General features: G+C 36.6%; 1 protein-coding gene across 3 annotated transcripts in view; it reads left to right on the top strand.

Moving 5' to 3' along the window:
* Positions 1–12,627, top strand: part of PDE6C (phosphodiesterase 6C) — a 30,163-nt gene that overhangs the window by 623 nt on the left and 16,913 nt on the right. For all 3 annotated transcript variants that reach the window (XM_059821254.1, XM_009808264.2, XM_059821256.1), the window contains exons 2-7: positions 10,843–10,995; positions 11,105–11,194; positions 11,426–11,566; positions 12,137–12,211; positions 12,300–12,364; positions 12,476–12,542. In XM_059821254.1, coding sequence (XP_059677237.1) covers positions 10,843–10,995; positions 11,105–11,194; positions 11,426–11,566; positions 12,137–12,211; positions 12,300–12,364; positions 12,476–12,542 — 591 coding nt within the window. The remainder of the gene's footprint in view (positions 1–10,842; positions 10,996–11,104; positions 11,195–11,425; positions 11,567–12,136; positions 12,212–12,299; positions 12,365–12,475; positions 12,543–12,627) is intronic.

The raw sequence follows: 12,627 nt of genomic DNA, 5'->3' as shown, positions 1-12,627 counted from the left end.
TTTGCTTAAAATCCAGTAGAACCACATTATGTAGCCTAGTGAGGTCTTTCCAGTATCCTTGCACAATAGTTGTGATGTAATTTACTATAATAAGGGAGGAGAATATTACATTAATAGAGACGAATGAGTAGTTGTGTTTCTGTTGAACAAGGCAGGCTCCTACTCTGTTTTCCAGTATGGGCTTGTAAGTGTTCTCCCTTATCATTCTGTGCTGCCATACATGCACCTCTGAATATAATTAATTTGCAACTTCTGTAATGAGGATGCTTCCTTATAAGTAGGTGAATGAAGCCAGATGAAGATGATGTCAACATACATGTTCAGCTTCAAGTCAGTCTTTGAATTTAAAATGGCTCAAAATTTTGAGTATGTCCAGATCCAGGGCTTTTGTTCAGAACCATCTATAGAAAAAGATTGAGTTAGAGCTGCTCTCATATTTTCAAAGTTCCTGTTGAATTTGCACAGAATCACCTTCTTTAGTTATGGTGCTGATAACAGTTATTACAAATGTTAACTAAAATGATGAGTGACCTAACAGAAGTTAAACATGCATGAATGAGAACCATACTGATATACATGGGGAAATATAAATGTGCTTTGATTGTTGTAGATTTCTTTAAAAATAGCTAACCTTATTATCAAATGGTGACATCTTCATCTCGTTTTAGTCTTATGTGGAAAAGCTCAGCATAATCAAATGGTGCTAAGATAATTATACAAGATGACAGTCTGGCTTCTCAGTATTTCCTATGCAGTCAAATTAAAATTCTGGGCCATTTTAGAGATGGAAACTACCTCAGTGTCCTAAGCTCGATGTAAATAATAAAAATCTTTATACACTGCAATTGTCTATGTTTTCCAGGAGGTAAACAAAAAGTAATTTATTTTATCATGTTAAAAGTTGCCAGGTATAAAGAAATAAAGGACTACTTTTAAAGCTCAGAAACAAATGAAAATATATATATATGTGAAAAGAACATTCCAATATACAGTAAACTACCTCAGATGTAAGTAGGAATCACAGGAGCAAACAGAAGAATGACTGATTTGAGAAAACAAATCAGTTGATTTTTAACTGACCACAAAGATGCTTTCTTCAATGGCTGTTGTTCTGACAAGAAGCATCTGACATACTGCCTCTTACCACTGCATGGGGAGACTGGAGGATAATCTTTCTAAATTCATAAGGATGATTACATGAGAAAGATCAGGAGGATCAAGAAAGATGTGCCTTCTATCAGACAGTGCACTGCTTCTTAATGTCATTATGTGGGAGGTGCCCAAAGCAGTGCTGCCCAAATATTTCTGCGTTTGCAATAGGATTTGTTCAAAATTTTGTGACAAATGTAATTTGAATATGCTTAAAAAAGGGAATGTTTCTGTCCATCTAATCCTGCTAGGTATATATTTTGCACTCATAAATTAATTAATGTCAGCTGAATATCTGTCCAGCTATTATTCAATCATTGTAAGTTGATCTTTTCTTAGGCATCCATTTACTTTCTTAGGCCCACACTTAAAAACACAGTTAAAACATGGTGCCATTAATCCACATTTGGTAATGAAATGTCATCAAAACATTGGCATTTTGTAAGATAATTGCAAAACTCTCAGAGACTCTCTGGGACCAAGATTTGTTATTTAAAAACAACCCTGGAGGTCTCAAAATTGTCACCATTTCCATTCTATTTGTAAAAAAAGTAAAGTGTCCAAATTCACACTCCTCAGACAGGCAAAGCTCACACTAATGTCACCAGAATCTTTACCTCCGTAAGGAACCCAGAACTGCAGCTTTAGTCAGTAACATTTAATTAATATAATTAGCCTATGGCAGCAGAAATAGGCAGCCACTGAAGCCTTTATCATGTTTCTGAAAGGATAATTATTTTTCAGATCACTTTGTATGCACTTCAGTCAAACTAGATTGTCTGCTACCCAAATCCTGAGCAAAAAATGAGAAGCAGAGTTATGCCAGACGGGAATTTTGCCCCTACTGCCTTGTCAGAATACAAAACGCACAATGAATAATTCCAGATGGCTATAGGACTTTAAAGATGTCATATCTAACCACTTTGTGTTGTTGACACAATCCATATCCAAACAGCATAGTGTTTTTTAAGTCTTAAGTACATGACAACATTGACAAACTCACAGTGAGACATTTTTATGCTTCAGTCACCACCCCTTTATAACAAGAGTGAATGTAATGAAAGATAGCAACAGCAATAAATCTCTGAAAAAAGGTAAGACTCCACTTTTAGTGCTCGGTAGCCAGTTCTTTAAGGATTATCTCCTTCTTCAACCTGGAAAGGTACCAATAAACATGAGGAAGCTCCTTATCCTGACTAACGCTTCAGAAAAGAAAAGCAGAGGAAAAGATACAGACCTTCCGTAATTAACTTAGTAGCCAGAACAGTCTCCCCGCACAAGATTACGGACCTGTTGACTGCGAGAGCTAATAGCGTTTAATCCAGGAATTAACAGTAGTGAGAAATAGCAGGCCAGGCAGGACCACTACCCTAATAATTTGCCACACATTATTCCTGGGGTCTGGCAGACGACGTGACTCAAATATTAAAAAATAAAATAATAGACTGCATAAAATTTGATATGTCCATTAGTATTCTTTAAATAGTAACTGATAACACAGACAACATGATAAAGAGGAGTACAATTACCTTACATCTTTTGCTAAGGCATTATTTCAAAATAAAAATAAGAACTAAGAAATAATTAAAGAAGGAGCATGTCTTCTGGGGAATCAAAATCTCACATTCTCAGCCTGTAAGAACCAATAATAAAGACTATATATATTTGCTTTAATTCATCATGTATTTAAATTATTGCATTATTCCTTTTAATTCAGAGATATCTGAAGACAAAGATTTAATTGAGGATTGGAAAAGCAAGAAATAATGTTCCTGGTTATAGCAGAGTACAAAATTATATAAATGGTGAAATAATGCTTCAAAAGATGTGAAGGCTTTTGGATTAGATCCATAAAGACACTCAAATGTTCTGATGCTGAAATAACAAGCCCTCATTTGTAAACTGAGCCAGCTTCAGTTTGCATGAGTCTTTTTTTTCTGAGAGCTCTACTTTTCTTTAATGCAAGGGTGGGAGAGACTTTAATTCCAGGGTTGTCTGAAGTGACAGGAGTTTCAGATTCATGGGAATGTGCTGGTCCCCAGACTCCAGGCTGTCTGAGCCTGGAATGAGGAAGAAGAGACACTCCATCCCTTTTCTTGAATCTACACCAAATTGTAAAATTGTAAAAGATTATTTGAAGAGGGGAGAGAAAAGAGTGAAGGGAAGCATGGTTTTGCAGTTCAGTGGTTCAAACTCCCATGCGGCAGTGAGGAGACCAGGACACCAGCTGTTGCCAGCTGCTGTGTGTAAACAGTTGCTCTGGTAACACACAGCAGTGGTCCTGGGACCAGGCATTGGTCTTAGCCTCCCTCCTAGGGCAAGAAGACATTGCTGGAATCAGGTGCATCCATGTCAAAAATATGACGCAGTGGGAAAGCACAGGAGAGAGCAAGATGGTCAATGACACAACTTGTTGCTCTGAAAATGGAAAGAATGGAGTCACTTTGTGGTGGAGCTGGTAGCAGGGCAGTCACTTGCTAATAAGATGTCTCAGTACTGAACTCATGTTCTGCTAGTCCCCTCACTGTGATCTTGGAGAAGAAACCCAAATATCCAACACATTGACAAGGCAGAGTATGTTAAAAAAAGCTTGAAAGGCCAGAGGAAGATTTTTAAAGTAATTTTAGAGGGAATTTCTTGAGAAACAAACTCAGAGTTGTTAAGATGAGAAGAAATGAGAGCGAAGATACAAAATACTACAGAAGTATTGCCTTTCTGAATGTTTGGAAAGTAATGAGAATTGAAAGAAACAATCTCAAGATAAACTAAAAATGGGGAAAAAAATTGAGAGGTAGCCTTTTACCCAGGAAGAACTTGTGTTGTAAATGTTAATGTCTGCTCCTCCATTTTATCTTATCATCTTGATAATAAAAAACAGATTGTCATAAACTCACACTCAATATAGTAAATATTAACTGGAAAAATGCAAACGTGTTCCAATCTGTTATAAAGACAAAGATTCAGTCAACTTACAAGAAAATATTTTAACACAGGAACAAATTTCTATTAATCATGCCTTCCAGAAGAAAAACCTAAACCTTTAATTCTTTCCTTGAATTAACTGTGTTAAAAGAGGAAAGCTTCCAAAATTGAAGAAAAAATGAAAAATAAAAATTAAAATTAAAAGCCTAATTTTCTTGTTTTATGTGAAAAAAATACTTAAAGTAATATAATACAGATTCAGTTTCAAAGAGTTGCAAAATAGCCACTACATATGGCAAATAACAAGCAGACATTTCAGTGATGTTAAATAGACATTTAAATGCTGTTAAATAGATATTAATTTCTACTTCATTCAGTTTCAAAACTCTAGTGATCTTGAAGATACCAAAGTCAATTTGTTCTGTAATGCTAGTAAGTTACATGTCAAAATGTAGTTGGTTTATATCACTGACAATACCTGATTTTTTGCGTGTGGCCTAATGAACGGCCAACTCATTTAGTTAATTGGTTTTGGTTTTGAATCAGACTGATGACTTTTTCGTAGCTGATGGTAGGTACTTTTTATTTTACATTCAGACTCAATTATAGCATTATGAAACAAAAAATTTTGTGAGTTGAAATTAGGATAAGCAGAAATAAGAGATAAAGCAGTATAGCACACCTATACCACCTACTCAGCGGTAAAAATTTTGTTCAAGAAAGCTGAACCAATGCAAGACAATCAGTGGGAGAACAAAATACCAGGAAGAGGAGAAAATACTGCAGGGCTACCAGAAAGAAAAACAGAAACATGTAAAGATGATGGAAATAAATGTGTGATAATGATGATAGTGTGACACCAGCACCTGATGTCAGAGGTTCCTGTGGTTTCTGTTCCAGTAGTGCTGCAGACCAACTCCTGGTCATCCAAGAGATGATGTATTTTAAACAGTCTGAGCTCATCTATTCAACCCAGAACCTCCAGCCCAACATGAGCAAAGTAGTCATAACTGCAATGGGTCCCAGAAAGCCATTCTTCCTCTGTGTTTTATAAGAGGAAAGAGGTGGAGGAAAATAGGCAGTACCACCTCAGCTGCAGGATTAAGACTTATCGCTTCTCCTCTACTGTGATATTTGATACACTTTGCCAAACTAAAAATGGAGAGGTAGGCTGCACAGCAGATACTGACATGTCACTTGGAATCAACACAAGATGGAAGGAACAGTAGGAGCTTTTTGAATGGGAGTAACGGTGATGGTGATATGAAAACCAAGGTGTAAATGTCATCTGTGGGACATGAACAAAACAACATCATGGTGCTTCCTAGCAAGACCCACAGTCAAGGAAGCAAAGGTTTATAGGAAAGTCTCGTTTCCTAACATTTCAAACCACATGTGTAATGAAGATGCTGATGGTGTGCCAAATTAAAAGCAACTGGGAATAAGCAAGTATACTCGAGATGTGAGAACCCTCGGTACTAACAACTTTGAGCTGCTGTTCCTATTACCTCAAATCAACCAGAGCAGTGAATTTTTACCCTGACTAGCTGAACAGGGAAGAGGAATCCTTGTTCCTTTATACTTTCATTTTGAGTTGCTTTTCACACTTCTCCATTTCTCAGTCTTTCCTGCATTTGTATAAATTACATACTTTTGCATGTGCAATAGAAACCAAATTAACAAGGGTTACATTATCTCATTACTTACAATAGCTTTTGCATTTTCTGATCAAATTTACACTCAACAAATAATTTACACTGCAGACTTTGACCTGGAGTTTCCAATAGTGTCAAACTCACTTGCCTCAGGCTGCATTTTGTCGTTAATCCAATCAGAAACGCTCAAGGCTTAGCTCGGTGTTCTGGAGCACAGTGTAACAAATCCTAAGATAACATTATGAACAGGGAGATGTACTGCCTTTATTAAATACTGTAGGATGGTTCAATGAACATTATAATGATGGTCTTCATCATCTTTTAAGCTTGGCAGAGAATAAAGGCTGTGAAAGGTTAGAAATTTTTGCAGAGCTCTTTTTCATAGTTTGCCTAAAGAATTGTAGGATATCTAAAACCAGCCAATGAAGGAAAATTCATCATGAAAGAAATAAGGCCTTTAAAAACTGGTAAAGAAAACACAGAAGAACATATCACTCCCAAGAAAGGAAATGAGATCTGCAGGGAGAGCCATGAAATAAGAGAGACACAAGATGGTTCCTTCTGGGCAGTCCATCAATAAGAAGGGCGACGAAGCTGGTGAGGGGTCTGAAGCACAAGTCTTATGAGGAGTGGCTGAGGGAACTGGGGTTGTTCAGCCTGGAGAAGAGGAGGCTGAGGGGAGACCTTATCGCTCTCTACAACTACCTGAAAGGGGGTTGCAGAGAGGTGGGTGTTGGTCTCTTCTCCCAAGTGACTAGCGACAGGACAAGAGGAAATGGCCTCAAGTTGTGCCAGGGGAGATTTAGACTGGATATTAGAAAAAATAGAGAGTGGTGAAACACTGGAACAAGCTGCCCAGGGAAGTGGTGGAGTCACCATCACTGGAGGTGTTCGAGGAACGTGTGGACAAGGCATTGTGGGACATGGTTTAATGGACATGGTGGTGTTCGTTGATGGTTGGACTTGATGATCTTACAGGTCTTTTCCAACCTTAGTGATTCTGTGTGATTCTGTGATTCTCAGGAACAATAAAGTAACACTGATTTTTTAAAAAAATCCATAATAATAAAGTACATATTTACATAATGATAAAGTATTATCTGTTCATATAGTCTTTTAAAACTAGCTTTCTTCTCAAAATGCCTGTGGTTCCCAGGGGAGTGAGTTTTTCTCATTTATATTTATTTTACCTTATTACAGACATGATCTTACAGTCATGCAGCTACAATTCAGAATCAGATGTGGTATAGTCTCAGTAAGCAAATTTATTTGTAACTGCCATATGAGGAAAATAAAAATTGTTTTTAGAAAGGATGGCCTTATTTTTCCATTTCACAGAGGTCTAATCACACTGTTTTCACAACAGTGACTTCTGGTTTAGTGAATTCCACTGGTAGCTATGAGATGGAAATTAGGCTTATAAAACTTAAAGGAATTGAAAAGTTGAGGCCAAGTGATCTAAACATAGAGCATTATATTGATATTTCATTGGTAAGAGGTTTATAATAATATGTAGTAGTGTTGGTAAGTTACAGTGACATAAAACTGGTGTCATGGTTTAAAGAATCAAGAAACATTAGCTACTAGTTTCAAGTGTATAGGCTAGATCCATAGTAGCCTGCCAAACACCTCTCCAATTACCTTCTATCACCTATACCAGAAAGATGAACACAAAGAGGCGTCCCGATTTTCCACTCCTGTATGCTGGTGCTAACTTAGTGCAAATCCAGGACATGTTGCACATCTTAGGATATATCTACAGAACTGATCATTGTACAGTAAATGGCTAGGTATCTTAGCTTTAAATGGAGCTAGTAGAAAATGCTTGCAAAAGTACTACAGTTAGGGAGTTATCAATAGATCACCTTTCCCTCACTTTTTTTAAAAGCCTATTTTATTATTTAACCAAGAGCTGAAAATTCACAACATCATTGCTTTAAAAGACGGTTGGATTCACAGGCTTAAATAGACTAAAAGTGTCCACATTCATATATTCATGGGAGCACCAAGGTGCTCTTCTGGCTCTGGTACTGCAGAGCACATTTCTGGCTTATTTGTCTATGAACATAATTTTCCAGACATTGTGAAAAGTGAATTTCTTTGAAAACTAAAGGACCTTATGTTCTCAAGAGAAAATATTTTAAAACCTGAATTGGAAATAAAGGCTTCAAAACTCATAGCAATTATGTGCAAAATATTCAATAATGAAAAGCCTATATCTAAGCACAAATTTTTGCTTGTATATGCAAATCATGTGCTATAGGAGTCTTTGTATATGCTGTGGGAATGCTGCCAATGTGTTAGAGGTATTTATATATTTCTGCATTGCACTACCTAGGCACAACTCAGGATGGCTTGTGGTTATTGAATTTTTTGTTTATTAACACAGACTTGCACTCTTTAAAATTTTCCTATTCTCACTTTTGACCACCAATGCTTGTACCTTCATTCTGGTGTTATTAAACAAATTAAGACTCAGCAGCAGTGTCCTACTGATTCAGCTCACTTGGTATTTACAGGTCCCTTTTAAGTATTCAGAAATCCAGGAGTGTCTGAATTTTTTATTTATTTCCTCATAGCAGCATACAGCATTCTAAACCCAGGAACCTGGGACTCGCCATTATGCTAAATGCTTGTGGTGAGGCGGAGGGACTACAGAACAGGGTCAAATTCTTTATCTGATTTACTTTATTTTGCATGGCTAAAACAGTCAGAGATTCAGAAATTGTTACTGAAGCCCAAAAACACACCCCAAACCAGAATGGTTTTGTTAGTAGGTAATACATCTCAAGAGAAAATAAAATATTTCCATGTAATAACATACTTGTTTAGCAGACTGCAGGACAGTATTTGATTCTTACGTAGAAGAGACGGATTAACTGGCATTTTCCCTGGATGTCTGTTAAGTCAGATACCCCTATACCTTTCTCCAAGAAAAATGGAATACAACAACTCAGGGGAAGTCTGACAGAAATAGAGAAAATATCCCCTCTTCACCTGGACAATATATTTGGAACTGGCTACACTTTCCAGGGACCCAAATACAGCCTGACACATTGAACTACAGAGAAAACTTATTGGTTACTTTTATTCTTCTCACTGGGATTTATGGGGATGACACAAGCTGTCCTTAAGAGAATCAATTCTCTGTAAGAGAGCCCAGTCAGTAAATATAGAAAAGACATTTCAAAGTTACTTCCACACATTTAATTCCTTTCACAGAGATGCAGTCCTAGAAGGAAATCTAAAATGCAAATGTAAAAGATGGGCTGTCTAAAGACTGTGAAGAACTGAAGGAAAAAAAAAAACCTAACATTTTGAAGACATAATAAAATCCAGTCTACCTTCTCAGGGTTGTATGTGCTATAAATTCAACATATACCAGAAACAATTGCTAAAGAGGGAAGAGGGGAAAAAGAAATTAAGAGAAAAGATCTAAATAGTAGACAAACAATTTTAGTTCTGGCATTACCTAGCTTTTTCATGCTTGATTTTACAACCTAGAAAATGTTTGTTTGTTTGCTTGCTTGCTTGCTTGTTCATTTAAGTAGCTTTGTGTATAATTTATGAAAGCAGAAATTCCATTATGTGGCATCCTGCAACATTCTCCAGCCCATCAGCAAGGAAGAGACCTTGAGATGCACCACGCAGATCTTGGCTGCCTAAGCTAATGCAGTAATTGACAGCAGTAATACGTATCAGCTCTGTGGTTAGACATGCACTAACAAGTCAGTCACTTTATAAGTGGGTTTACAAATATTTTCTAACAGCAGGGGATTGGTAAGGTTTGGGAATCTTGGTTCTGGGTGGATGTCCTTAAAACAGGACTCCTTTGGCCTCCCTCTGGCTGGCTGCCATTCCTGTCCATGGTGTTATAATGTTAGCACCAACCGCTCATCACCTTGAGAAATCAGAAGCAGACCTGTTAAAGGAAATTCAGGGAGAATCTGCCATTGATTGTAGACCAGGACTTGAGTGCTCATGTCTCTGAAGAAGTAGTTCGAGCACTGACTTGTTAGAAGTGGCAGATGTGAGGGGATGGAAAAGAATCAGTGAAGACAGAGTCTGGCTATTTTAGCTCTTGGTAGAACCATGTCACTTCTCAGTATGCACATATTGACAGTTTTCAATCCCCCAACTCATAACTCGGCTCATTTAGATGTATTATTGTAAGAACATCACAAAACACAACAGCCTTCGACAAACAGATTTCCCTGACAAATTTCAAATCCCTTTTTAAAATTAAAGAGAACAGTAAAGCATTTCAAAGAAATCACTAAGAATTTCTTTGATATGAGGAAATGAAACAGTTTTCCATGAAACATGAACTAGCTTCCCAGTATTTTTTACATAAAAGAATGAAAAGCATAGCTTTTACTAAACCCCCCTCAGCACTCGGTTTCAAGGATGAAATTGGTGGGGTAGTTGTGGCTCATTCATTAGTCATTTGGTCTCATTCCCACCGGATCACACACCAAACAAAAGCAGCTCTGTCTCCTGATCCCTCTGGTCCTACAGCCTCCCATTCACCAGAAGAGCATGTTGGGCTAGGAGAAGCAGGAATGGGAGTCTGTCAGACAGGATGGTGTATGAAACGGTTCAGCCTGATGCATACCTGCTGGGGATGCCTCTCTGCCAGAAGCATTTTTAGCTGTATACATTCAGGACAGATGGTAATCCCAAACATTCTGTAATGGGATAGTATAACAAACTTTATCTACAGAAATAAATAAATAATAATAAATATTAACATAGCTATCAAGTAATTCTTTTACATGCAAGCCATATGTATTAGACTCTCAGGTAGCCACAAAGTCATATTACTCTCTTCTTTATTCTAGATTTTCCCATATTTTTAATTCATCAAATTCCTCATCATTCTAAAAACCTGCACAGAACTTGGTTTCAGAAGCTATATCCATAACCATTGCTTAAGTTAAGCTTGTACATATAACTCTGCAAGATTAGGTTAAATAATGATAATGTTTTTTTGAGAGTATATATCTACTGCACTGTGAAACTGTGCTCATAGCATTGCAAACATGAAATGATCATTTGCTCATGGCATGGTAAAAAATTGTTATGCGTTTCATTTGTGTTTTTTCTTTTCTTTCAGAACAACCATTTTTCTGACTTTCTGGACAAAAAAACTGGTTATACAACAATCAATATGTTGGCAACCCCAATTATGCAGGGTAAAGAGGTGCTTGCTGTTGTGATGGCACTCAACAAATTAAATGCCACTGAGTTCTCAAAAGAGGATGAAGAGGTAATAACTTCAAATGTCACACAACAGTACTTAGTTCAACAAGTAGTTTGAGTGAATCTACCTCTTGATTTGATACTTTTGTCTTATTTTTGCTCTTTGTCATTTTTAGGTCTTTAAAAAATACCTCAATTTTATATCTTTGGTCCTTAGAAATCACCATACGGCATATCTCTACAATATTGAATCCCGAAGAAGTCAGGTATAGAAGAATTTGTTAATGATAATACTTCATTTTTGTGTGAAACTATTATTATTCCCACTATTTTATATTCTTGCAAGCTTATTGAAGTAAGGATAGCATCTATTTAAATTTTTTTATTTGCTAATAGTAATGCACCTTATCATTCTATTCTGGAATGCCTACGATTCATACGTTTATGTTTTCTTACTGTTGTGAACATTTACACTCTTTCTCTTTTGTTGTAAATAGATGCTTTTGTGGTCTGCCAACAAAGTATTTGAAGAGCTAACAGATATAGAACGGCAGTTTCACAAAGCACTGTATACTATTCGAATGTATTTGAACTGTGAAAGATACTCTGTTGGTCTGCTGGACATGACTAAAGAGAAGGTAACAATCATTTTGCCTACTTGCTAGAAATGTGCTACTCCTAACTAAGTTATAAAATCCATCCTTTAATTAATTTATTCTGCAAATTTGTAGTGCATGTCTCTCCAAGGCACAAAGTTACTATGCTTTCTAACCCTTTGGGATAATTTATATCAAATCTAACCACGTTACAAAAATTACATGCAAAATATAAGCATGGCAAAGGATACAACCACAAAAAACATAAAGGCTAATTCTGAAATAGTTTTTTGTATTAATAATTCCATGTGAGAAAGGCTAGAAGAGAGAAGTGCAGGTCTGATTATTGCTTTATAAATACCTGCCTTCTAAAACAACAATTAAGCTGTACAACCATCTAGAGAAAAGCTTCAGATTAGACTGCAATTTACGGCCAAACATTTCTTGCCTGGAATATATTTAACAATGTTTTCTTAATATTGTCTGAAATGTGGCCATAGTACAGCTATGGAGACGGAAAAATAAAATTACTATCCACGGATGTCATTATCTATGAATACAGAACTGAATTTTTTTTTCCCTTTTGCTAAATCTTGTGTATCATTTTCTCAGGAGTTCTATGATGAGTGGCCAATCCGGCTGGGGGAGGCAGAGCCTTACAAAGGCCCCAAGACGCCTGATGGACGAGTGAGGATATTAATGTTTCTTTCTATGAATCTTAATTTTGACATTGAGGTTGTACAGGTCACCTATGTGTTTTTCTCTTTTTATTTAGGAAGTCAACTTTTATAAGATTATTGACTATATTTTACATGGAAAAGAAGAAATCAAAGTAATTCCGTGAGTATTCATTGGCAGCCTGCAAATGTGTGGTAATTAGATATACTGCTGGGATAGAATAATAACATGTCTGTATTGTAGAAATCATTTAATTTCATTCTCTCTCTAAAGGTCACCTCCAGCAGATCACTGGTGTCTTGTCAGTGGATTGCCAACATATGTTGCTGAAAATGGATTTGTAAGTTCATAGCAAAAGTAAAAACAATAAGTTTTAGTTCATGCAGTTCTTCTGATTGAACAAAAAAAACCCCAAACCTCCCCAC

The sequence above is a fragment of the Gavia stellata genome, chromosome 9, assembly GCF_030936135.1.
Source record: "Gavia stellata isolate bGavSte3 chromosome 9, bGavSte3.hap2, whole genome shotgun sequence".
In the NCBI taxonomy this organism is placed as follows: Eukaryota; Metazoa; Chordata; class Aves; order Gaviiformes; family Gaviidae; genus Gavia; species Gavia stellata.
This window is presented reverse-complemented; position numbering and strand designations above follow the sequence as displayed.